The 26,294-nt window shown below is 39.0% G+C and overlaps 1 protein-coding gene across 1 annotated transcript in view; it reads right to left on the bottom strand.

Annotated features, from left to right (window-relative positions):
* The window catches only part of LOC110014444 (neural-cadherin-like), a 338,096-nt gene that overhangs the window by 154,576 nt on the left and 157,226 nt on the right, over positions 1 to 26,294 (bottom strand). Inside the window, exons 8-15 of the mRNA XM_023953704.1 lie at positions 20,047 to 20,219; positions 12,778 to 12,946; positions 12,179 to 12,349; positions 11,886 to 12,058; positions 9,405 to 9,572; positions 5,553 to 5,802; positions 833 to 960; positions 547 to 733 (exon numbers count right to left, since the gene is read on the bottom strand). Coding sequence (XP_023809472.1) covers positions 547 to 733; positions 833 to 960; positions 5,553 to 5,802; positions 9,405 to 9,572; positions 11,886 to 12,058; positions 12,179 to 12,349; positions 12,778 to 12,946; positions 20,047 to 20,219 — 1,419 coding nt within the window. The remainder of the gene's footprint in view (positions 1 to 546; positions 734 to 832; positions 961 to 5,552; positions 5,803 to 9,404; positions 9,573 to 11,885; positions 12,059 to 12,178; positions 12,350 to 12,777; positions 12,947 to 20,046; positions 20,220 to 26,294) is intronic.

Genomic DNA, 26,294 nt, shown 5'->3' with positions numbered 1-26,294 from the left:
AGATACATTTCTCCCAGAGTACATCAGCATAACGAAGTCTGGTGATTCTCAGCTACCAAGTTTAAAGGAGAAAATCGTGTGATGGAGCTGTTAAAACCAGGTCACTGCTGCACATGTGAACCCATAAACTCTTGACTACCAGCAATGCAAATGTATCTTCTGCAGAGGAAATTTCTTTGAGACTCCTTTTGGAATCTACAGTGGACATTTGGGGTATTATAATTATGTCACATGTGAAGGGGAGGGGCTCTGGGAATTATGGATTTTAGTGGATTTAAAGACATGTTGACCAGACACATTTTCTTCTTCTGATAGTCAAGAGGAAAACCAGATTTTACCGGGGGTCGAGTGTTTCTCTGAAATTCATTCAGTTTTTCATTAATTGTTGAGTGTTCTTGAAATGCACAAAAACAAAACAGGAGAAGCCCAGTTTGGCTACAACATTGCATCTATAGTCCTAAAAGTTCTGTTGCTGTCTTGCTAGAAAAGCACAGAATACTCAGCTTTCTTCCAAAACACACACCACTAGGTCTGGATGGTAGTTACCAGAGTTTGGCTGTCCATGTTTGCCAGGCCGTGACGACTCCCAACCATCAACAGACTGCACCTCCAGAAGATACGAGCTTTTGGTCTCCCGGTCAAACACAGCCTGGGTGTGGATAAAGCCCAGCTCTGGGTCAATGCGGAAATACCGATGGTCCCCGCTGCGGTCTTCCAGCAGCGAGTAAGAGATCTGCAAGGCCGGAAATCAGGGGAAAATATGATTACAAGAAAGCCGAGATAAGAACAATCAAAACCATGACTTATAAAACTGCTGTAAAACCAGTCAGACCTTGCCATTTGGACCTAAGTCAAGGTCGTTCGCCGAGACCTGGAAAACCAAAGTTCCTGATTCTGCTCCTTCAGTCACAGACGCTTCGTAGATGGATGAAGTAAAAAATGGGACGTTGTCGTTTACATCTGGAGAGAAGGGGATAAATAAACAAAGCTAAGAATGCACCAATGGATATTCTGGTTCACGGCCGAGGGAATCTGCAGGAAAGGTCCATCTTTGCAGGAACCGTACTTGCCCAAATTGTGATTGTGCTAAACCAGGGGGGGGGCCAATACATCGATCACGATCAACCGGTCGATCGTGAAGTATATCACTTGATTGACAAACTGAACCAAACAAACATCCTCTGATGAATTCAATGATCTTTTGGAGCTGGTCATTTCAAAAGTACACTAAACAACGTCCATCATAGATAGGAAGACGGTGACTTTTTTCAAATGGTGGGAGAGAAATAAAACAATAATTTGTATAGACTTCCTCTGAAGCCAAAACATGAAAATGAACTGAAGGGTTTGGTTCTTAGACACAGAGCTCCACAAAAATGATTGGACAATGTCTCGTTAGTGAATGTGTTACTGTTGGAAGTTTGTTCTTTTTTAAACACCTGAATTTGTCTTATTGTGTTGTGTGGTCATAAACATTTTGACATGGCTTTTTTTTTTTTTTAAATGGTAAACTGGGACTCATGTCCTCTCAGGCTGCAAATTGCCTGACTGCAGTGAGCATCAGAACCAGCTCTAATTCTAAACATGTGTGCTATTTTAACGCTCATGTGACTTCAGACAAATTTAATCTGTAAAGCTGAAGCTCATATAAATCCAATAAATCAATTTCATAAATCTGCAAAACCAACAACAAAGAACAAACATCTGAGCATCCCAAGGAAAATATTTGTGATTTATTAAATCTAGATTATTCAATCCTGGTTTTCCTACGCCTTCTTTTGTTTTCTGAAGCAAACGGGTGGACACTGCCTCCTGCACTGATCAGTGAGGCCAGCGTGCTTTTATGCTGCATTAATGACATTAAGCAGCTAAGGCCATGACTATGGGAACAAACAGAGAGGACGATTGTGCATTTTCAGAAAAATAAACCTGTTTTTCACATCCAGGAAAGGTTTGGAACTGGGTGAAACAAACAAAAACCATCCAAGGGGTTTGCATTAAATACGACTGTGTAATCCTAAAAAAAAAATGTTTACAAAGAATCTCACTGTCAGTTAGTAAAAAGGTTGTTTAAGAGAACACAAAAAGGACATTTAAAAGCTTTTATTTACAAAAAAAATTAAAACAATTAATTCATTAAACATTTCTGATCCAGAACAACTGTAAAGCCCTTGACCATTTAAAAAAAAATCATAGTTAAGTTTGGTACAAACATAAAAGCTAGATGTAAATGACTCATTGGCTTCCAACTATTTCTCATTATGCTACGTTTATTTGACTAGTTTTTTAATTAACCTTCAACCGCCTGCTAAATATTAATCATCTTTTCTTGGCATTAGAGTAAAGTTAACATCCCAAAATTGACTGAATGAAGCAGACTTGAAGAAATTCCCCGAATTAAAAAAAAGTTTTCATCTGCTGCGTCTTTGCACCAAACCAAAAATCAGGAAACAGTTTCTAAATGAGAATTACAGCCGACTTTGAAGAAAGTCCTCCAGGAGAACCACAGAGTTCCGACGCTGCTGCAATGCAGATGGATCAGGTAAAGACAGCCAGGTACCAGAGAATAAAACCTGATTTTAGTCAGGTTAAGAGAGCTGATGGAATGCCAGGCTGTGTCACAGAAAGACTTCAAACTGTGCAAGACATCAAATGTAATGTTACTCTGGGTGTCCTTTTCTTCTTTCTCTGCCTTTGACCAAATGTCTTATTGCATGAATAAGAAATAGGGTTTTAATCCATTACACTCCTCCCTCCTCTACTTAGCTTTTCCGCTTCTGGGGAAGCAAAAGAAGCTTTCCTGTGAACTTATAGGGGGAGTAAAGAGACGGACAGCTAGAGAAGGGAGGCTCTGACAATTAATTATTTCTAACTGGATTAAGTAGCTTGGATTAGAAGTGTGTGTGTGTGTGTGTGTGTGTGTGTGTCCGTGATGTGAGGGAATTACAAGGGGCAGATAACAGACTGAAACACCACTGGCCTGGTTACCAACAGCTGAGCTCTAAAGAAAATCATGAAAATAAAGCTCTTTACTGGAAAAAAAAAAGGATTGGTCATCCGAAACACGCAGTTCTAAATATTAGTATTTATTTTTATCAATTCCTATTTAACTAGGAAAAGTCGATCAATGCCAAGCAATACACAGCATTCGATGATGACAATACAATTAAAGAGTATTTTAACCTGCGAGTTACAGATTTCATTGCAAGAGATTTGAGCAAAAGTTTAAACGTACTTAATAAAATCGGATTTTTTAATTTCTAGCCATTTTGTAAAATTATTCCAGATGGACTGAAATGCCACCTTACCAGTGCAAAGACTTGGTCCAGTCAGTAAGAGTCATTCTTCAGAACAGAAAGAGAAAAGTCCAGTCGCTCTTGTTGTTCCCATTTGGGGGAAAAAAAGATCAGATCGCTTCTGTCTGAGCCACTCTGCAGACACTCCGAGGTCTGTTTTGTGCTCAAATGTTAGTCCAAATCCCAACTTTAGCTTTGAGACGAGAGATCTCAGGTTTTATTTTGACCCTGTACAAGTGCGGTGTCAGAGGCCGCTCACCTGAAAATATGTGTGCGCTGAAAAAGCTCTGCACTGAAAAGAACTTCTGTCTTTCTCTCTGCAGCACAGACTTAAGTAAAAAACGGTTGGATGGCATTTTTTTGACTAAAGATTACTCACAAACAAACAAACTGATATTTCTGCAAGAAGATTAGCGACTAAAATGTGCACAAATCTGCATTATTCAAGCCAAATTGACACATTTTGTGAACCAGTTCAAAACAAGATAAAGTGAATTAGAAACAGACGTCGAAAGAAATCCAGCAAGAATCTGTTTAGAGTTTTGCACTTCAACGCCTCTTTAAAAATAGATAAAAAATATAAAAATAGTGTAAAATAGCGGCTTAATTGAAATTTAACCAGACAAACACAATTAACTGCATGAATGTATGTGTGAATGCTGAGAGCGGAAGCTAAATGTGCTGAAGAATGCAAATTTATAACAGAAACAAAACTCCTCGTTTTCGGCTTAATGCTAAATTAAATGGAGTTAAAAAAGACCCAAAAAAGAGAATAAATCTGGCAAACAAATGGTAAAATTTTCTTATTTAAATGCTAACAATTAAATTGGCTGGAAATAGTTGCATTTTGTCAAAATTATAAATGAACAATAACTGCTAAAATGCTAAATATACAGCATGTTTTTATGAATTATTTATTAAAGAAAAAAGGCTGAAAAAAAGATCAAAATTTGTGACATTAAAAAAGAAAAAAACAATAAAAATTATTGGGATTTTCTTTATAATAAAGTTACTAAATGAATCCTTTATTGTTAACCATTTAGCAATAAATAAACAAACACAGCTTCACAAGTCCTTAAGAGATCAAGTCTTAGAAGGAAGTAAAGTTTTCTGCGTTCCTTTTAAACGAGCATAATGACATCATGATGATGTCAGTTTGGTTGAAGTTGCTAAATGAATGCTGACTGTTTGCCTGCTGAAAAACACAGGAGGATTTCAAAATCCAGATCCAGTTATTCACAGTTATGTTATGAAGACTTTTGGAAATCATTAAAAAAAAAGTTCTTGAGTGTCCCTCCTGTTGGTCTCCATGCAAAGATGAATGACACGGCAGAGAACCACAAGGCGGTTTGCATGGTTACTGTTTTCTGTTCCTGTGTTATGGATGATGCCAATAACCAATGTTTTAGCAAAGCTAAAACATTTAGCACAAAAGCTAAATAACACTGTTGTCCTAAGGCAGAAACTAAGGAACATACAGACTTTGGGCACATTAAACATTGAACCTTTACATTAAAAAACAAAAGCTCTAAAGGATAGTTTTAAATTGTTTTAAGTCCTTCATTTTCACATTTTCTAGTGCTCCAAATGTTTGCAGTCCTGCGGACACCATCTATTTCAATACATTTTGATATAAAGTATTGTTTTTTTATTTCTGTTTTCAATTCAGATCTTTGCTGGTTTGTTGCTGTATGGGAAACACACTAAATTTTTTAAACGAACAGCTGCATAAGTTTCCCTGAATCCTGTGATCCAGTTTTCAGGCTGCTCAGGACTTTTACATCAGTCAGCCGGCTCCTCAGTCCAGACGCATTGCTCTGAATTTAAAAATGCCTTGCCCTTTTCATTTTTTTTTTCTTTTTTTGGGGCAAACATTTCTTTAAAGGTACAAACGTATGTTTTAAAGAAGATCAAAGCTTTTCGTGTCCAGAAATGTCTGTCTGTCTGTCAGAAGTTTGTGTGTCTCTGGACGCTGAAGTTTTCTTCTCACAGTCCAAAGAAAGTTGGTTTTCACTTGAAACAAGAATCCTCAGCCTTTCTTTGATTCACACAAACCACTGGAAAACAGATTCAGTTCAGTTGAAACATGGCTCTTTTTTTGGGTTTGCAAAAAGCTTCTTGGTTTGGTGCCACATTGCCAGTCTTTGCTCTGAACCATGTAATACAGTTATGTGGTCACCCGGCCTTCGTAGATCAGAAATCAAATCTGAGAAGACAACGATGATTTAAAAAAAGATTTTAGAAGAAGGTGCTTACCGGTGACATTGACAAAGACTGTGGTGAAGGCAGCCAGAGGAACAGCAGCCACGTTCTGGGCACGGACCCTCAGGATGAAGTTTTTGGTGGTTTCGTAGTCCAGAGGCTCGGCCACCAAGATAGAGGCTGATCCGTCCTCACGGTTCGGGGTCAAGTAGAACCGAACAGGCATGTTGGTCTCTGGAACCATCCCGTCTTCCAAATTGTAGGTTACCCTGGGATCTCCGAGCAGGGATGTGGCTTTGATGGTCTTTTTAGAGCACAGATGGAAGAAGACGTTTGAAGTTCAGGTTTCATTTTAATTTCTTATATTTAACCCCCCCCCCCCCCCCCGCATATTTATTTATTCACATAACCTTTAAATATTCCAAAGCTCAGAAGAAATTACTTTATATGAAAAAAAAATGTCATTAACCTCTAATACACAATAATTGACACATTTGGAGTTTCCCAGCATAAACAGTTTGTTTAAAGTCACAACACAAAATCTACACAACAACAAGGTCATTCCAGGACTTTAAATATCTTAAAACAATGCTTGGATTTTTTTTTCTCTCCAGGTTTTTCCGGTAGAAAACTTAACATATAGTTAAAGTGATTACGGTGGAACAATCTCACACCATCACACTCCCACCACCGTGTCTCACATAGTCTTTCCTGAAACCTGTCACATGTTTGAAAACACAATCCTTCCAGATTTTCTGTCTCATCAAAATGTTTTGTAGATAATCCAGACAATTTTTGTGTTCTTGTTGCACAGCAGGGGTTTTGATTTCCTTCAGGTCTCAAATGCAAGGCTCTTTCTGACTGTTAGATCATGAACTTTGACCTGATAAGGTAAGCGAAGCCTGAACTACTTTCTATCTTCTTCTACTTCTAAGATGACCTCCTGGATGAGTCCTCCAGTTCTTTGACTTATTTCAGTCGTTAGTCGGCTCTGACTTGGGAAGATTTTTATTTATTCTAACATTTTTTTTAAGCATAAATGTTGGTAATCTCATTGGTTTTCTAAAATCCCAAAGACTCGAAATTTGCAAAAACCTAATTGGGTATTTTGATGTTACATCAATAAATGTTTTATTGTGCTTCATTTGTTAAAAAAAAAACATATACAAGAAAATCTACAGTTTCCTAAAACAAAAAAACATAAAATAAAACAGGGTAAATGCTCTTTTCCTTGGCTCCAAATGTCCTCACACTAAAACATCACTTCTAAGAAAAAATACAAAAACTCTCCATCATCCCCAAAAATGGAAATGGATTGAAGCGTCTTCCTGGAAGTTGGACTATTTCTCATTTCAACTTGTAAATTGCAAGTTCAGACACATGTTTTTCTCACGTTATTTTTGAAGTAACTCTTTTTAAAAGGAGAGATGAATTTGAAGAAACACTTTTCTCAAACAGGCTTTGACTTTCATTCAGTCGGTTATCTACATGTTTTCAATTATCAGCCTGACAGCTGACGAACAACATGCTCGGCGGCAGCAGTGACCGTCAGAAACGAGGCTCGTCGCTCGGCTACAGCTGCTCAAATGAAAGAAGGCTTTATAGCTCCTAAATAATAAAGAGCCAGATATTAGAAGGCCTCAGACAAGAACCAACAAATATCCTGTGGGATCAAAGGGGAAGCGCGCTCTGATCTTTATCCCGCTCTCACCCATGACTAATTATGCCGAGGCTTTTCAACACATGAAACTGGACACAACGCAATTAAAATCCAAAATACCATCCAGGGCCTGATGCATTCTGTCTGTTTGTGACCTGGCAGTGCCCATCCAACCTGCAGAGCAGAGTGGCAGCAATAATGAGGCATCCGACGAGAGCTGGCGAACATGTCGGACCACTTTATGTGCTTACCCGGGCCATAAAGCCCTCAAATGTCTGTGACGGACATGCGGTTAACAACCACCTCGATTAATGCAAAGTACTTTGGAGACTGCAGTCTTTCTTCTGCCCTTCATCAGCGTCTCTCACAAACACAATTAGGAGCACACATCCCCGTTTGAAAGTGCTCTCCTTTGCCTTCTCATTTTCATCATTGGAGTTTAAATTTTCATCAGCGGCTCTGATGAACTTTACAACCTGCTGTGGGTTTGAGGAAAACACGGCATGGAAACCTAATGAAAAATAAGTCGATGCATTTTGGAAACTTTGTTATTGAACACTGGGGAATGTAAATCTGCGGCTCTTTCTATTTTAAAAGAACTGCACAAAAACCCCCACAAAAGAGGTAAGAACGGCACAAAAGAAGGAGGTTAAGCCTCAGTCACAACTGCCCTTACAGGTGGATAGGGGGCTGCCTGGTGGTCCGTATCAAATATCAAGGTCGGTGAAGCCATAGGGCAAAAACGTTCATGCTGCAGGTGACTGGTCATAGTGAACACTTCTACAACACATGAAGGTGAAGCAGGCGTGTCGCAGGCGTGTCGTTCTTTGATTGACGTGATTTCAAATTCTTTCAATAACCCCAAATTTCTGGGGGACTCCACAAGAAGCCCATTAGTGCTGGTCACTTGAAAAGTAGTGCAGCCTGACTGTCAAGGCTGTGTCACACAGCCACCACGTTTGTTCAGCGCATTTTCCATGTATGAAATTTCGCTCTTTTGTGATTCCTGCGTGACATACATAATTCATAATTAGGTGTTTCTTGTGTTCCTCATTCGTCGATGTCCGCAGATGTCTGTCAAGGGTTTTGGCCAACGGGTTTTCACATGAATTTTGTTTTTGAGCTCTTCAAAAAATTTAGATCGGTTGAGAACTACGCAGTTTACGCATATTTTACACATTTTATACACAATTATTACCTAAATCATACGCAATTGGTTGTGACTTTTGCGAGAGGCATACACAAATGTGTGAATTCCACGACCGCTCAACCGACTTTTCACGCATTTACCACCGATGTATAACTTTTATATCGCGCACATATCATGGTAAAATAATGTAATGGAAACTTGAACCACTAATGAATTGCATATAAACAGCCCAATAATCAAATATGTGATACGTTGATTTACATGTTCTTTGTGTGGTTTATTCATACTTCTATCAAGGCTTTCACATGGTTCATTCCTGATACATCTGTGAACATCTCACGTAAAGACCACAACTTTTTTGCAGTTATATTCACGTCTGACCAATTTTCATTCTTGCAAAATGAGCAAAAAGTACGTAGTGACTGTGTGACACGGCCTTCAGAAATTAGAATCATAGAAAACCAGAGAGTAGTTTGTGAAGACGTTTCTCTTAAGTATCATGTAAGTGGGCAGCGAATGAATGTGGCGTCAGTAAGGTGCCAATACTCACACTAAGGTCTAGAGCAGAGGTGGGCACTGAGGGCCGCATTCCTGCATGTTTTCCAGCATACCCTGTTTTGGCATGTTCTGATTGGCTGGACACACCTGAACCAGGTAATCAGCCATGAGTAGGGCAAGGCTATCTGGAAATCATGCAGACACACCGGCCCTCGAGGCCTGGAATTGCCCACCCCTGGTCTAGAGTGTGGCATCAGGGCACCGTACGACAGCATCCGCACAGCTTCCGTTAGCCTTACAAATACTTCACAAAACACTTATCACACTAATAGATGCTCGTCTCTGTTACCTCCACGACAACCCAAAAACCTAGAGGTTAAACTTCAGAGTGAATGAAGGACTGAAGTTTAGAAGCCTCAAGCTGTAGCCCGAAGTTTGTGCATCAGTATTGTTAGGCTTCCCGCCACAGCGTGTCTATCACATGTCAGAGGAAACCTCATACAGAGCATCACCATCATAGCATCGTCTCCAGAAGATTTTTTAACCGATTTGAATGGTCTTTCTAACAGGACAACGTACTGATGTTTGATCAACGTACCACGATGGGCGTGTCTCTGACTGTGTTCTCAGGGATCACCACGCTGTACGTGTCATTTTCCCACTGAGGAGGCTGGTTCTTCACATTGGTGATGGTGACAGAAAGCTCCACTGAACTGCTCCTGTTTCCTCCGTCTGTAGCCATGATTTCCCGAGTGATGTAGGTCCTCTGCAGGGATACGCATCACACAGACGAAGAGCAGAGAAGAGGAGAAATGCCAGACAATTGAAATGTGGAGAGGCAGGATCACACATATTCCAGTCTGTGTCTTGTGTAGGAAGTGTGTAGTCTATTTATGTATACAAATATAAAGTAAGGAGAAGTGAATTCATTTAGAGGCAGATCTCTAGGATTTCTATCACCGGAGGAGCTCCATTTCATCACTGCAATTGGACAAAATGATCCGTCTTGGAAGTACTTTTTCCCTCTTTTTTTTTATGGCTCGTGCCCCAAAATATGCTCTATGTGAGTGCACATAGAAAACTTAGAAAACAACTTCACCGGGGCAAACTTTCAGTTCCATGTCTCCTAATAGGATTTGTCATTAGTAAGAGCGTTTAGATTTCCGTTTTTGCAAAGAAAGTGAGGCACAGACTCAATGATGTTGGCAAAAGTGCCAGTAAACAAGCTAGCAGTGGCTGTTAGCACATTACACCGTGCGCAGTTGTACTCATTAGTGGGAAAAACTTTTCAACTTCAAATACAGATATGTCTGAAAAAAAAAAAAAAACTTTAACAAGAGAAAAGTGCTGAGAGTTTGCAGGGTTTCCAGGGGGCTGAGGAAACATTCAAACCTAATGCAGAATTTACACGTATGAGGGTGAAGTCACAAACTAGTTTTCAGTTATCTCTTGTCTTTTTCTCTATTTTTTTTTTTTTTTTTCATTTTTCTATGTTTGTTCTAAAGCAAATGTTCAGAAGTATTATAATGAGAAAAATATCAGACATTCTCCTCTGGGCAAAGAAAGGGCTCCTGTAAATGAATTCTGGCTCACGTATTTTCTACCGGAGACCAGAGGCTGGCTACACTCCAGGAATCTGAAAGGACATACACGTTTCTATTTCTTTCAATCAAAAGCTACTCACAAAAAAAATACGAGGGGAGTATCTCATGCGACTGACACAGCTTCTCAATAAGTGGAGACAAAAAATAAAAGAAAATGCACAAATTAGTAGAAATTTTACTTAAAAAAAAAAAAAAAGAAGGGCTTGCATTAAATCTATAATTTTCCAAAAGTTTGTGTTTGCATCATAAGAATGTACACCTGCCATGACAATTTTCATTTTCTCTCTCACCAGAAATAATATTCACACGTTTTTCCTTTCAGAAAGAGTTAAAAAGAAATCAAGAATGATTAAAAAAAAAGAAATTCGGGCGAATTTTTTCTCAGCTTTTAAATAATTTCTGTGGCATGACAGAAAGGGATAGATAACTGTAAACAACTGCTAACATATTTATAATAGTATAAAATAAAAAATGTAAACACTAAAAATAATGCATAACTAGTATTGTACTTGTTTTTTCGCGGGAGTTCCATTTCAAATATAACCTGCGATATGTGAAACTTGCAAAGTGATCATCTTTACTTTTTACAAAACTTCTCACAAAACCCCTCACTACACACTGTACAACATTTTCACACTTTTCTCTCTTGTTTAAACTCTCAAAGTTCATTCATCAAAGAAAAATAAGTCCAGGTTTATAAATAAAACCTCAAATCTGCTGGCGATCAAAGATGAATATATAGATCAGGTAAAGTAATGGCATTCTGTACAGAAGGAGATTGATTGAAAATAATCTAGAGCCAATCAGAACACAATGTGCTGTGAAAAAACAAACAAAAATAATAAAAATACAAAAAAGTATGCAAAATGTTACACACACACACACACACACACAAAAAATCCACGAAACAGCAAGACTGCCAAAAGGTGACCAGTAATACAGCAAGGGACTGCTGTACACAACAATAAAAAGTCGATATGTATAATTTTTTTCATCATTAGTTGTAAAGTAATCATCTGTGCAGAAATAAATATTGCATCCACATATGTTTAGTCATCAAAATTTATGTGGAAAAAAAATAGTTTATTTTTTTATTTAACCTATTTGCAGGCAAAACCCATTGAGATCAAGATCTCTTTAGCAAAGAGAGGCCAAGAGGTCAGCAGCACCCGTCACATAGCATGATGAACAGTACAAAATAGAACAATAGGATTTAAATTGTTACAATTTAATATTTAAAATACACTAAAGTGACAGTGTTCAAAGTCAATACGTTAGCATTTATATCGTACTCCTGCTCTCGTATCTTTACATTGATTACAAGGTTGCTACAGCTTCTAAAGACCAAATCAACTACTGGATCAGATACAAATGTGTTTAAATAGATTGAGCACTGGGAGTAACAGAAGTATTGTGTTTTTCCTCATTTGTAAAACTAAATAAATACAAGAAAAAATAGAACAAATGGTCTTTACCTGTGAGATGGGCTGGTTCACATACACCCAGCCTGTAAGTGGGTTGACCCTGAGGTACTCCGGCTCTTCAGTGGACATGCTGTAAGTGATGGCTGCATTTGTGCCAAAATCATCATCGTGCGCTGCAACTCGCAGAAAACTGTTACCAATCATGGTGTCTTCTCGAAGGAAGTCTGAAAAAAGGACAAATAGTTCACAATAGAAATTCTTATTGCTTCTTGATGACACATTTACAGGAACTGCTTTAAAAATAGCAAGTTTGGTTGTTTCTAGCATAAAACCTGTTGACTTACATTCATATCTGATGTTCTCAAATTTGGGACTGTTGTCGTTTTGGTCCAGGATGAGAATGTTGAGCTGACAAATCCCAATCAGGGGGTCTACGGCCTGGTCGGTGGCAGTAACCGTCACCGCATACTCCCGCTGCCGTTCGCGGTCAAACTTCCTGGCCGTTACAATAACCCCTTGATGCACCAAAATTATCAATTACACATCAGAGTCTGATTATTTATACAAACACATGATTTCTGCAACTTTCAGCCAAATAGTCCAAGCAAAATAATGCCAAATTCAACTATTTATTCCTATAATTTATTGCTAAGTGACAAGATTAGTGGATATAATGCTTTTGTCTTTAGCAAGTTGGTATAATGTAAATCAAGCTTAAAAAACCAGCAACTATTTTCTCATATCAAATTATTAAACTGAAAAACGTGATAAAAAGATGTGTGACGACCAATCCAGAGCTGGATGGGCAAAAAAGGTTATTTATTTACACAAAGCCACGTTCGTTTTACTCTGACAGACGTCTTGACCTCTTAACAATGTCTCGTTGTGTAAGACGAGGCAGAAAAAGTTGAAAAAGGTGTATGCACTCCTCTGTGTGACGTACCGCTATCAGGATGGATGCTGAAGGCCGGCACGGTGGAGTCCTTGTGCATGAAGCCGTATGTCACCCGGCCGTTGGAACCCTCGTCTGCATCCACAGCGTGAACTTGAAGAACAAACGTCCCTGCTGGCTGGTTCTCCAGGACTGACGTGCTTTCTCTGTACTGCTGACACTGAGGAGGAACGGTGGGAGGAAGAGCGAGGCAGTGTTAGTATGAGGAAGGTCTAAAGATCCGCTCCGTAAAAAGCGGTCAGGTCACTGCTAACATCTGCTGCAGGTGGCGTTCAGGAAAAGTCTTGCATTGTTTCCAATATCCTCCAAAAAAAAAAAAAGCAACTTGTATATGAGATGCAGTTGCAGTGCTTAACAGTGTGATCATCGAATAAAAGGATTTTTTCTATTTGATTACAATGAAAGGGTTTATTAATGTTCAGGTAGAATTTTTTTTTTCTAAGTCATACTCTTTTAAAACATTTAGAAAATTGTTCTGGTACAGTCTTGGGATTTATCGCGATATGTATCGTATCCCATCAGGTTCCTGACATAAAATCAATAATATGCGGCCCCCCAGCATATAAGAACTGTGTGTTTAATTTCTTGATTAGGAATGGCTAAATTTCATTGTAAACCTGTGGCTATTTGACCTTCAGAGCCTTAAGGGCCAAACGAGAAGAACCAATTTTGCGAGTATCTTAAAGTAAATAATATTTTACATTTCATATAAACCCAAATTTAATGTTGATTAAACATTTTTGTCCAGACAGATATTTTCTTTAACACAATTCTGGTCTTTAAAAATGAAATTCACAGTAATTTTGGTGAAAAATGCATTTTGACTTTTTTATGTTCTATGTGAAAAAAATAAAGGCATCTCACTGTAGAAAAAAAAAGGAAAACAAAAACTTCATTGAATAGTTTATGTGTATTTGACTTAAAAAAAAAGAGTACAAATGCAGGCTGAATGCTCGGCCGTGACTAAATCTGACCTTTTGGACACCCCTGATTTAAATGGTTGCAGAGTTATAGTAGGTTATTTAAGTGTTGCTGGCGACGTCTCTGGTGTTAAAGGGTTAAAACGAATCTAATACAAATATATCACAAAAAGCAGAGTAAATCTTCAAGGGCATATATGCAAAATTGACTTCTTTTGAGCTTTTAAGTTTAAGCAACAGCCCCTCCCAAACGACGAAAACACACATTGTGACGTCACAAAGTGGGGAACAGCCCCTTCCAGGAAGAGTCTGGGCTGCCAGCTTCGCCCCCAGGCTGACACACACACCCACCCTCTTTCTCCACTGAGCTAGCGGTTATCGGCTAAACACTTTCCTTTTATATGCACAATATTCACATCCATCTTTGCAAAAGTTCAGATATTGTTTGTTTTCACGGGAGAAACGCAGACACGCTCCTGAGACCGGGTCCAGGTGGACATTATGAAATAGGCGGCGCCGACAAGGAGCGAAAGGCGGAGCCTCAGAGATCGAGTCTTCTTACTTCGGGCTAAGAAAATGAACTAAACGAAAAAAATTTTTTTCAATGTTTTGGTCTTTAACGTAACATTAATGGATAACGTTCACTCTGAAAGGCTTGAGAAAACCATGCTATGCTCTTTAACTTGATAGCAAAAACATTTTAATATATAATTGTAAATAAATGAAGGCGTCCAGAGGTTAAATATCATCAGTAAATGCTAGTGACAGTGACTCTAAGCACTGCGTTAAGCAACATGCACAGTTACCATTCGCAGCACAGCAATGTACATAAACCATGGGAGACAGCCGCCCCAGCGTGAGCTCTGACATACATGTATCAGCTCCAAACCGGTTCTTGTAGCATCCAGCAGCTGCTTCCAGCTGGTCAGAGAGCAGCAGGAGAGCCTTCCTTTGTTTTTAAGGGCTGAGTGATGCAATAAATCTGTTCTAAACCACAGCTCTCACTAAATTCAACAGACACGTTCAGCAAAGAATTGTTTTATCCTCATTTTAACTCCGCCTGTGTTCCATTTTCCTTCCCTCTGCTATGTTGTGTTTTTCCCTCTTGGCTTTCTTTCTTAGTCATTTTGCATCAAGTCTGTTTTCTTCTTTATGTGTCACTGGAATATTGATGTGCCAAACACTCTGGGGAAGGGAGGTATGACTTCCATACTGCTGCTGGTGTCTTTCTATGTCATCATCTATTATTGCTTTAATGATTCTTGATGTTTTGCCTTCTTCCTACCTCTCTGTGGGTTCCATTGCACTTGACACAAGCGTGTTATTATCTCATCACAATTTCCCTTTTTTAAGAAAGAAGTCAAGGAAAACTTTAGTGGCTCACACAACCGTTCAATTTGCTAGATTTTTTCAGAGAGAACCGACTTACAAAAGGCTAATGAAAGTGATAAAAAAGGGGAAGATTAAGAAGACAAACTGCCCCAAAACAAAGGACAGACAAAAGCTCCACTTTTATGTGGGTTCAATCGGGATGGACAACCATGAAAAAACATACATTCACAAATATGAACTCTCACTAGGACATAAGCAAAACCATAAAATGTCTATACTTTCTTTGATTTAACAGATACAATTAAATCTTCCCAACAATCTAATGTTCAGATGTGCAAGTTTGTGGGAGAAGGATGGATGGATGGTTTGGTGGAGAAAAACTTTTACATTTTTTCCAAATGAGGCCTGAGAACTGAATATATTACATAACGATCAAGTACATGCTTGTTTTTATTTGTGCTCCTCAAGCAAATTAAGTCATTGTGTGATGTATAATTCTGTATAATAATTAAAGTATCCTTTATATTGAATACACAAAGCTGTTGGTGTCTTAATTTCCCTTAGGAACCTAAATGAAAATGTCCATATATTTAGAAATTTTATCTAAATAAACAATTATTTTAACATCTTTTTGTAAACCTTCCATGGCCCTCAGACCTCCACTGTGGAGTGTTGCATGGCAGTTGTGAGTTATTTTCACCTGACGTGCTCCCATGGCAGCATTCCTGTGTTGCTGGTTAAACTGCTTGGCCTTTTCAGGCAGCAAAATGTGGGTCAATTAATTGGCTGACTGGTTAATTAGTACATCTCTGAAACCACCACTGATTTCGGGATCTTAGTGTTTTCAGGCAATGTTATCCTTACTTAGGCAACCTATTTGTGTGGCTTGAGGGTTGTGACAGGGTTTCTATTTATATCGCAGGAACAGTCAGCACTTTGATCTGCCTTGTTGCCTTGGTCACTGCAGAGCAGAGCCATGTCAACAAAAGTGGTTCCTGCTTTTTTCAAAGAGAAAGAAGCTGCTCTAGAAGCAAATGTTAAAGATGAATGAAACATCACTTCTCACCAGCATTCCCTCCAAAGGACACTCAAACAGCCATCAGGAGAACGCTAGAGGAGGACACGCCTCTTTGAATTCAAACCACCCTCAACAAGCAGAAGTTACTATCTTTATCTCTCCTTGGTGAATGTATAAACACCACATACTTTCCCTACAAAGTGGGTGTATTTTACAAACCAAAACAAGGTAATGCTACTGGCTCCCCCAAATCTTCCATTTCAGATCTTTACAAGAAGGAAGTGGAAGAGAAAGCTCCAAAGTCATGGTGGGCCATCACACCAATCCACTGGTTTAAATCTGTTGATGACATCAATCTAATAGTTTGATTTCATCTGCCTTTCAGACACTGCTAAGGGGGCAGTCCAACAAGTCTCCAACTCCTCCAGGAGAATCCCAGGGTTTTACCAAGACAGCCAAGATACTTATGCTCTGTAGTATGTCCTGGGTCTTCCACCTACCCATTTATTTGGGTCATGGCCAAATAGATGAGCTGTCCTCTTAATTTGTGTAAAGGATTAAAAGAAGTGTAGAGTTTCATCACAAAAACAAGTTTTTTCTTCCTTCTTTTTGTTGAGGCCTAAAATAATCGCATAATGTTGTCCAAACAAGGACAGATCTGCCCAATTTGAATACCTGGTAGTGCAGACAGAATAGTTTTCTCCCCCACGATATCCTCCATACAAGCTTTTACTTGAAAATACCTGACATTTAAAGTTGATGGAAGTGCCGTGACCTTCCCAAACACGTCCTAAACACCTTTCTACACATTGTGAATACAACGATAAAGGGTGTGGAGTTTGATTTGTGAGCGTTGAGATGATGGCTCGAGGTTGACATTTGAAAGAATGGGTCCGTCTTTGGCTAACCTCATTGTAAAACTGCTCTAATGTCGGCCACACAGCATTTCTAAACTCGTGTCAATGAGGATCGACTGCTCTGAAGGAATGTAGAGGATGCTGGATGTTGAAATGCATTGTTCAGACATCTACAGCTGGCTGAGCTATATTATGTCTGTTTCAGGAAATGACTGACATGTGATACAAAAAGTTAACCCCTTCTAGATTAAAACAAACAAAAAAACAAACAAACTATGGTTTCTTTAAACCTCTACTCAAAATTTGAACCAATGAGTTTGAACCCTGCCTTTCCATAACACCACCTTTATCTGTATGGTTCCTATCAGCCATCAGGAGTAGAGGCAGAAGCTGTGGAGATGTAACTCACTACCCCAGGCTTGCCTTGGGCACTTGTGTCAACAGGGGTTCTTTGTTAAAGTCTCTCTCACACTGGATCCTGGAGGTGGATGGAATAAGAGGCTGCAAACTCTTCTTGACTTGCTTTTCCACCTAAAGTTTGCCCTTATTTTGGGCTCCCAATTCTCTGAAGAAACAGCAGAGATCTGACCAGAACACAGCCCTGGCTGTGGGGTGAGGAAGGGAGGCACTTACTTGAACTGAGAGAAAATCATGTCAGGCTTTCACAGCATTAGTACAGTGGAGTGAAAAGGTGAAAAAAGTGAAGACAGCATGGATGAAAGTGGTGATACGGGAACACCTGTAACTCTCAGTTCCTATTAAAATGTAGCTCCAATGGATTTGAACAGAATCTCCATCAGCCTAAGTTCTGTACACTCCAAACACAGAAAATATCACACATTACTTCTCTAGTTTGAATATCTTGTTACTCTTGTTAGAAAACTAAACAGATTTACTAGTAAATTTTCAGTAAGATGTACTGACTTGTTATAAAACAATAAATCATGAATAATTTTGTTGACTCATTGGATATTGAAAACATCTTAATTCAAGTAATATCTCTAAGGAAATAAAGTCTTTCACTTAATAATTGACATATTATTTTGACAATTGTATTTAAAATGTGTAATTCTATTATTATCTTAACTGGTCTTAAACATATTGATAGTTGGGTTGTTGTAGGGATAAAAAAAGGATATTTTTGCATGGAAAGTGTGAACACGTGCTTATATAAATACAACTATTTAAAAGACATAAAGCTTCTTTTTAAGAATGTAAACTTATTTTAAGACATAATTATCAGAGCAATAGGTCTAAATATGAGTGTTTATAGTTAATATCAATATTACATTTTGCCTTAAAAGAACAGGATATCACATTATTTTAGGACATTTTACAAAGACAAATTCTCATAGTTGTATTGGTGAATTCTTTTCAGTCATAACAAGGAAAAAACATCTTGTTTGATGGATTTTACCTTGTTTTGAGAAGAATTTTGTCCACTGTTGTAAGGCTTTAATGTAACACGAGTTCTTGAAGGTGCTTTTACCATATGGTGTTCACACTGGACTGTTGCTACCCGAGACTAACGCATGTTCTCAGTTAGAAGAAGCTTGATGGGAAATGTCGGGGTGTTAAAAATCTCGTCAATCTTGCTCCAGACTTTTTCTTTCCTAGCTCTATTCTGATATATGAAAGACTTGGTGTTATTCAGTTCTGACCGGGTTCAAACCACAATTATAAATTGCTCCTGCATGTTCAATTTTCAAATGGATAGCAATTCTGTGAATTAAAATAGACGCTACCCATACTACCAAATCTGAGTCCCTGATTGGTCAAAGTTTAACTAGTTTTACTTAAATATGCATTCAGCAGGCGGGCGTTTTGAATGTAGGGCCCAAAAGCTGACATAGCAAAGCATAATTGCGAGAGATTTTAAATACGGAAGCCCGAAACGCGCACGTTTAAGTAAAATTTTTATTGGAAGTGGTCGCATTGTTGATTGTTAAAAGCTAAACTCGTTACAGTGCATGCTTTAACCCTTGTGTTGTCTTGTGGGTAAGAAATGACCCACAATCATGTTTAGTTGTAGAAAAAATAGCTTAACATCCCATTTTCCTATTGACCTTTCCTAAAGGAGCTCCATTTTTAGAAAAAGTAATACTTTGTTTTTGTTTATGTTCACATGTGGGCTGTACACCACCAGTGTGCTTAGATAGTGGGTCATTTTTGACCCGTGTATTATAAAAATATTTGAGCAACAGAAGAAGGTCAAAGGCCACTCACAAACGCTCTCAAATTCGAAACACAAGTTTCATCATACTCTAAAGATTCGAGATTTAAAATTCACTGAAATCGCTTTTTTGGGACTCGGTAAGGTGGGTAATTTTGACCCGTATGACAAGAGGATTAAACAAAATGTTAAGAGCGCGAGTTAAGGTAGAATGAGCTGTGAAAGAGCATCTGCTGTGATCTGCTTCCATGCAATGGAGAGGGAAATATTACAGAAGAATGACAGGAAAAAAAATTGGTAAATTAACTATTAAGATAAAAAAAAACCTCTACTGATGAAGTCATCTTCCTCGCTCTCGTTTTGCTGCCTGTCCTTCCATTTTTTTTCTAACTGAGAAGTGAGACGGAAAAGGAAACACTTTTCCCTTTGTCTCATGAGAGATCAGCAAGCTTTACTCAGCCAGTCCCTTCACCCCACTTACTCCCCCCCCCCCCCCCACAGTTCTGTCTCCTGATACCTCAAGGGGCGCAAAAGTCACCTAATTTAAACGAGAAACATGAAGAGAAGAAAGCAGGTGGAGCTTTCCCAGAGTGGGTCGGTCGGGATTTCTCAAACATCCCTTTGAGCTTTAATTAAAAGACCAAGATGATATAGGAGTGAAATACGAGCTCAGAGATGAGGGTCAAGCTCAGTAATCGTTCCTCCAGAGGGGAGAGAACGAGGCTAATGAACAGAGGAGATAAAAAGAGAAAGATACAGAGGAATGATGGAGGAGGCTCACACCAACTAGACGGTCGGAAAACATAATCTCAAAGAGAGGACTAAACGAGACTGTGATGAATTAAAGGGACGCGAGCAATTCCAGGAAAGCAAGCGTTTATCAAACAATCTTTAAGAAAGAAGCCGATCACGAGGAAACCTGAACAACATTTTAATGACATGAAGGCTTGGATGTTGTACCTCCTCAAACACAGGCTTGTTGTTGTTCACATCATCCACCCCAACTATAACCTGGGCGGTGGATGACAGCGCCTGAGGTCCGCCCGAGGCGTTGTCGTCCGTTGCAGTAACGTTGAGGACATACTCAACCCCCTGGAGTCGAGGAGGTGGACTGGAGCGCAGACGGATCAAACCTGCAGACACACCAATGGCAAAGGGGAAACCCTCAGTCTCAGCTGCTGTTGTAAAGTTTGTAATATTACTTTAAAAGTACTTTCAGAGCTACCAAATCCACCAAACTGCACTCACAACAATTCTCTACTGCCTTTAAAATAATTTTTTCTCTAAGTCATTTAACTGTTTGGTAAAAATAATAGCTTGTTTAAGGAAATGAGCAGGAAGTAAAGTTATTACCAAAATTATTCATTTTCTTAATATGGCGTTGTGTAAAATATAGAAATGAAAAACCTAGTCATGGTATTACACTCACTGCCCATCAAATGAACTTGTACTGTTTGTATTATCTTCATTATTTTTTATTTCAAACGTGGCATTTATTCATTGTTGTGCACAAACACGTCACTATTGTGGATGGGAGAACATAACGTAAATTACAGAGCGACTTTTCCGAAGATGACAGCTGGATTAAGAGCACAATTCTCCAGGTTGATGTGAAGTTCCTCTGGCAAAAGCCTTTGCAAAATAACCATAAAAAAATGTATTTTGCGGTTTTGATTTTTTGGAAGACAGACAATCCCTTTTATTCTCTTTTTGAACCTTAAATTGTCAGTTAAAATAATAATAAATGCAAATACTGAGATTGTCAATTGAAGTTGCTGTAACACATAAAAAAAGACTAGTTTAAAAATGCTTGCTGCACTAAACCGTCATTAAACGTCACATGTAAGATGCTTGTGTGTGAGCACATTGTTACACAGATGAACAATAAAAAATAAAATAGAATAAACTCAACATAGCTGTACTTGTCTCAGTCAAATATGCTTTTTCAAGACATAAGTGAGAACTTATCGACTTTAGAGAGAAAACAGTGGACAGGATTTTATGACACTTTTTGCCCAAAGCTTGGAGGACACATGGTTTGTTTGAGGTGTTAAAGAAAAGTAATATAACTGGTTATTACTAAGTATTTTGAAGAAGTAGTATTTGATGTAGTACCATCACTTTTAAACTGAGTAACATTAAAGTTTTGGTGTAATAATTCCATTGTGGTCAATGATAAACTGGCAGGCTGGGTGGCAAGTATATGGAGTGATTTTCGGGACATCATTCCAAGCACAACAGCGTAAAACTTCAAAAAATATTGTGCGCTTAAAACATTATTTTGCTCTTGCTTGGCTGTGGCCATATTTGGTTTTGTTTGGTTCTGTTTGTTCTGTGTATTTGATTTGTATCAGAGTGGGACTCCTGTGGTTTGTGTGGATCTTCTTGTTTGTATGTCAATGTGTGATTATTTTAAGGTGTGTTATGTTATGTGAAGCTGTAGGGGTGAACTGCCATTTTTTTTAGTACTTGTTTTCTCCTGTTTTTGTTAGTTCAGGGAGGTTAGAGGTTGTCTTTTTTTCCCTTTTTTTGGTACAGGTAAGAAAACAAGATTTCAGTTGGGTGGGGTTTTGTTTGTTATTTTGGCCTTGGTTCACCCTGAAGCCGTTTTGCTTTAATTTTAGTTCTCGTTGATTGTTGTTTATTTATTTGTAAATAAACGTGTTACATTTTGTATGGAGACAATTCGTTGGTGTTTTTGTTAATTTAAAACGTAGTAGCCAAAAAAGTTTCTTTTTTATGTTATGCCCCCCTAGGTACCCCTAAACACAGAAGGGGGCGTAACACCCTTAAAAACATACAAATGCACCTAAAACTCAAAAATATGTACAATTAAGATAATCTCATTTTTTAAAACTTAAAAATATGTTGTACTTGGAATAAGGGCACAAAAATCACTCCATACAAGGACAGACAGGAATTGAACCGCTATGAACGGCTATTTAAGTGACATCAGAAATTTTAACTGCAGGTCACTTAGGGTGCATGAAAAAGTCTTTTCAGGTATACAAACCTGAATTGATAAATATCAAAGAGACTATTCCGAAAACATGTCTGATGTGTTTAGAAATGATAAAGTGTTCTGTCTCCTTTGTCAACCAGTGCATTTCTTCTCACCAAGTCCTTGGCCCTGATATCACTTCTGTTAATGGACTGAATCCATACTCAGCTGTTTGCAAACTCAGTTTTTTATTATGCTAGGTTTTCTTCTGTATTCTTTTTCTTTTGTCCATTACACAAACGTCCTGATGGAAGATTCTAAAATAAATTTGAGCTGCAAATGTCTGATATCAAACCTTCTGACCAAAACGGCTGTTGATCTAATCGATTATCCGTTAAGCCAGAATACAAAAACCTCTAAATGCTTTCACATGTTCGGCAAAATTAACCCAAGCAGTTTTTATTCAAATTTTAAAGCTTGGTGACTGTGTTTGTGGAAGGAAAGGGGGTGCACGCCAAACTCATTGGTTTGTATTTGGTTGAATTGAAGAAATAGTGGTTGGATGTGATGTCACTCAACTCCAAAAATGGGCAAAGAGGAGGCACTTTTCGTGTCTGTCACTCAGTTTAACGAGGACTGTGGTTATCTGTCAGATCAGTCGTTGCTCCGCATGAACATGAATGAACACGAGTGACTTTGACAAAGGCCAAATCGATAAGGCCAGTCGACTAAGTCAGACCTGCAGTGTCACTCAGCACTTGACGGCTGTAAGACTTGTGTAGCTGAAGTCTCACTCAGGTTGGTTTGGATGCTGTGTTGCGTTCACATTTGCCCCGAGGCCGTGCTTTGCATGCATTCTCCGTTCAGGGAAGTGTTTTAATTCTCACGCTTTGGGTTTTGCTTCTGGGTTCATCCATATGCAGTTTCCACACATCTCTCTACTTCAGGTTAAGAAATAAACTTGACTTCACCGCTCAGTCTTTACATTTGACAAACATAAGGACTCACTTCAGCTCCATAATACACATTGTTCCCCCTTTTTATCCTGGCTGCGTCTGCATTCTTTTCTTTCATCAACTCATAAAAAAATTCTCATGAGCAGCTAAACCAAAGAATTTCTAGTGGACGACAGCACAAGCAGCCGTCCTGATGTACATCCTCTTCTCTACTTATGTTCAGTCCAACAGTCAGGCTACTTTTGAACTAAAGTGGTAGAGGTTTGAGTGAGGGCATTTGAATATTCATTTTAAATGAGCATGCATTCAATTAAACTAGAAAATTAATTTAAATAAAAGGTATATTTTAGAAGAAGCATTTATTCCTCAATATATTTTTTTTCTATAATTCTTGTCTTTTGTGTAGCCTGCTAACAAGTGGAAAGAGGTGTGGACTTCCAACAAGCTCACTCCTGAGTGATGGGAGTGGCCTCCATAGAGGCGTTGACTCAGACCGACACAGACTTATCACTGCTTAGTGACGACCTCTGGCTCCAACATGGCAACGTTGACTATATTTGGTTGGAGACGTAAGTAGGTCATTTTCTATGGGGGAAGTTATAATCACTCACTTACTCCAGTTCTCATATTCATTCGATGGTATGGAGTGGAGATGTAGACCAAGGGTGGGCAATTATTTCAACTCACATTGGGATCTAAAATTCAATAGAAGGGCCGGACCACGGGCAGATGCGTGGAGTGAGAATAATATAACATGGAATGCAGATGAAAACATTTGGATTGAAAATTACATTTTAAAACAGAATATTCTAGAGTTTTTAGTTTAAAACCTTTGTTCCCATTTAGATCTCTTTTTTTTGTGAAGCCCCTTCATGGTTTTTGTAAAATGCTGTTTGAACAAAGTTTCATTCATTCATGATTCTTTTAATAAAATAAATAACATTATTTATGAAATAAAACAATGACCATATAACACTCTAAGAAAGACAAAAATTGAGGAAAAATATACTGATACATTAAAAAAAGAAACAAACAAAAAACAATAAATAGTGGAAGGTCTCCCGTCATAATCCTAATAAAGACTTTGAGGGCTGCAGCTCCGTCACACGTCTAATCGTTTGCGCAGCTGCGCTGTGTCCTGCGCGTCTGTTTCTCATCCAGTAATAATGAAAAGCACATTTCTATGTCTTCTGCTGCGGTTACGCGTATATCTGCGTTACCTTTTCACCAGTACAGAGTTCCTCGTTTATTGCAGGAGTTATGTTCTAAAAATAACTGTGATCGGTGAAATCCAAGGAGTCTGATTACTGACGTTTATGGCAGTAAAACTCCTCACTGCCCATTTTATACACTTTTCTCAGACAGACATGAACGTTTTCACCCTTTTCTCTTGTTTAAATTCTCAAACCTTCATAGAAATTAGGTCCAGGATCTTAGAAGGAAAACAAAGATCTGATCATCGATCACAGATTTCTGATCTAAAGAGCTCCACGTTTCTGTAAAGGAGACATGGCACGAAGGAAATTGATTGACAAGGTCTCTAGCCAATCAGGACACAGAACAGGGTGCGCTGTTTAAAAAAGCGCAGCTATACTGATCTAAAAGAATGAGCGAAACCGGGAAAGACTATCTTCTGTTCTGTTTGACAGAGATTTTTAGAAGGTTTCAGGTTGTAGCAAAAAACTGCAGAAGGACGGAATAAAATGTCACGTCTTGATCGTGTGGCCAGATAAAATAAAACTACATGGGTCTGATATTGTTCAGTGGGCCGGACCAAACATGGAGGCGGGCCGGATCCAGCTTGCGGGCCGTAGTTTGCCCACCCCTGATGTAGACATAGAGCTGTGACGGAGTGGGATTTTTGATCCCCGCGGTGATGAAGCAGCAGGAGTCGCGGTTAAAGCCCACCACCACCACCACCACCGCTGCCGAACACAAAAACCCCCGGTGGCCGGGTGGCAAATGAATACAATTCATAATTACAATGCAGTGTTCTTAATTAGCAAATAACTGTAACAACCAACTACTAACTTTGCAACCTAACTAATGTGATGTGTGTCAGTGCACTGCATGTGTAAGAGGAAGGAGCGCGTGCTGCGCGAGACTGAGTGAGAGCGCGCACAAGTGTGTTGGGGCTGCGCGTTCATGTTTGGTGTTACGGAGTGATGGAGAACATTAATAAAATGTTTCCCCCAGAAGAACGGTGACTAATTCTTTATTACCCCGCTCTGGAGTAGAGCTGTGACATGAGGGATTTTGATGAAGCAGCAAGAGTGGAGTGAGACCCGCCCCCGAACACAAAATCCTCCGGCAGGTGGCCACGTCGCGCATTCAAAAATGCACGCAGCTTGTAATGGAAAAGAATAAAATGGAAATTCCCCCAGAAGCCCTTGAAGTTTGAACACAGGACTCGCAGAAAAAGTAAATTATTAGCAAAGATAAATGTGTTTATTATAGTTCAAATCACGCACCATAAGCACAACTTTCCAAAAAAAAGGGGAACGTGCGGTGACGTGCGGTGATGCGGTTATCGTCACACCCCTATGTAGACACCAGACAAATCTTGTGCAACACTTTATCATTATTTAACCTAGTGTTGCTTGCTAATTTTCCTGTAACATGCATGTAAACTAGGGGTGTAAGAAAAAAATCGATTTGGCAATATATCGCAATAGTTCATTTGGCAATACTTGTATCGATTCAAAATGTTGCCAGGACATTATATCTTTAATTATTTCTGAGCGTCCTTCAGCGTCTGACTCTTGTTGTCCACTTCACCCTCCGACCGCTAAATGGCAGCAGAGAACACGGAGCCTCTTTGAGCAGCTCTACTCCACACAAAACAACAGAAAGACTGCAGCCAGAGTCAGCTTGTTCTGCTGTTATGAAACATGAAATACTTCGTTTTTACTTGGGATGGGTACCAAACAGAAACTCTGAGCCATGTTGCTGCCAGTAAGATATAAAACGAGGATTGTGGTGCTTTTTAGCGGCTCAGATAAATACGAGAGAAGCATGGCAGCGGCTAAAAGGCTAATGCGCTTAGCATCTGTTAAAATGCTACCAGCAAAGCGGGCTAAACCAAAGTTCTGCAGAACCTCCCAGCAATAGATTCTAGTTTAGAGACCTGATGGATCAGAGGGATGTGTACAACGCTCTGAAAAAAGGCTGACATTGTGGTGATCAGCGTTAACAGTTTACTTCCGTGTGTGAGAAGCGTGGCTGCAAAGGTGCAACAGAGCAGATTGATATGTAAACAAAGCACGTTCTTTGTCAAATTAAAGCAACTTTCCTTCGTTCTGTCATGCTGC

Source organism: Oryzias latipes, chromosome 3 (assembly GCF_002234675.1).
Source record: "Oryzias latipes chromosome 3, ASM223467v1".
NCBI classification, from domain to species: Eukaryota; Metazoa; Chordata; class Actinopteri; order Beloniformes; family Adrianichthyidae; genus Oryzias; species Oryzias latipes.
This window is presented reverse-complemented; position numbering and strand designations above follow the sequence as displayed.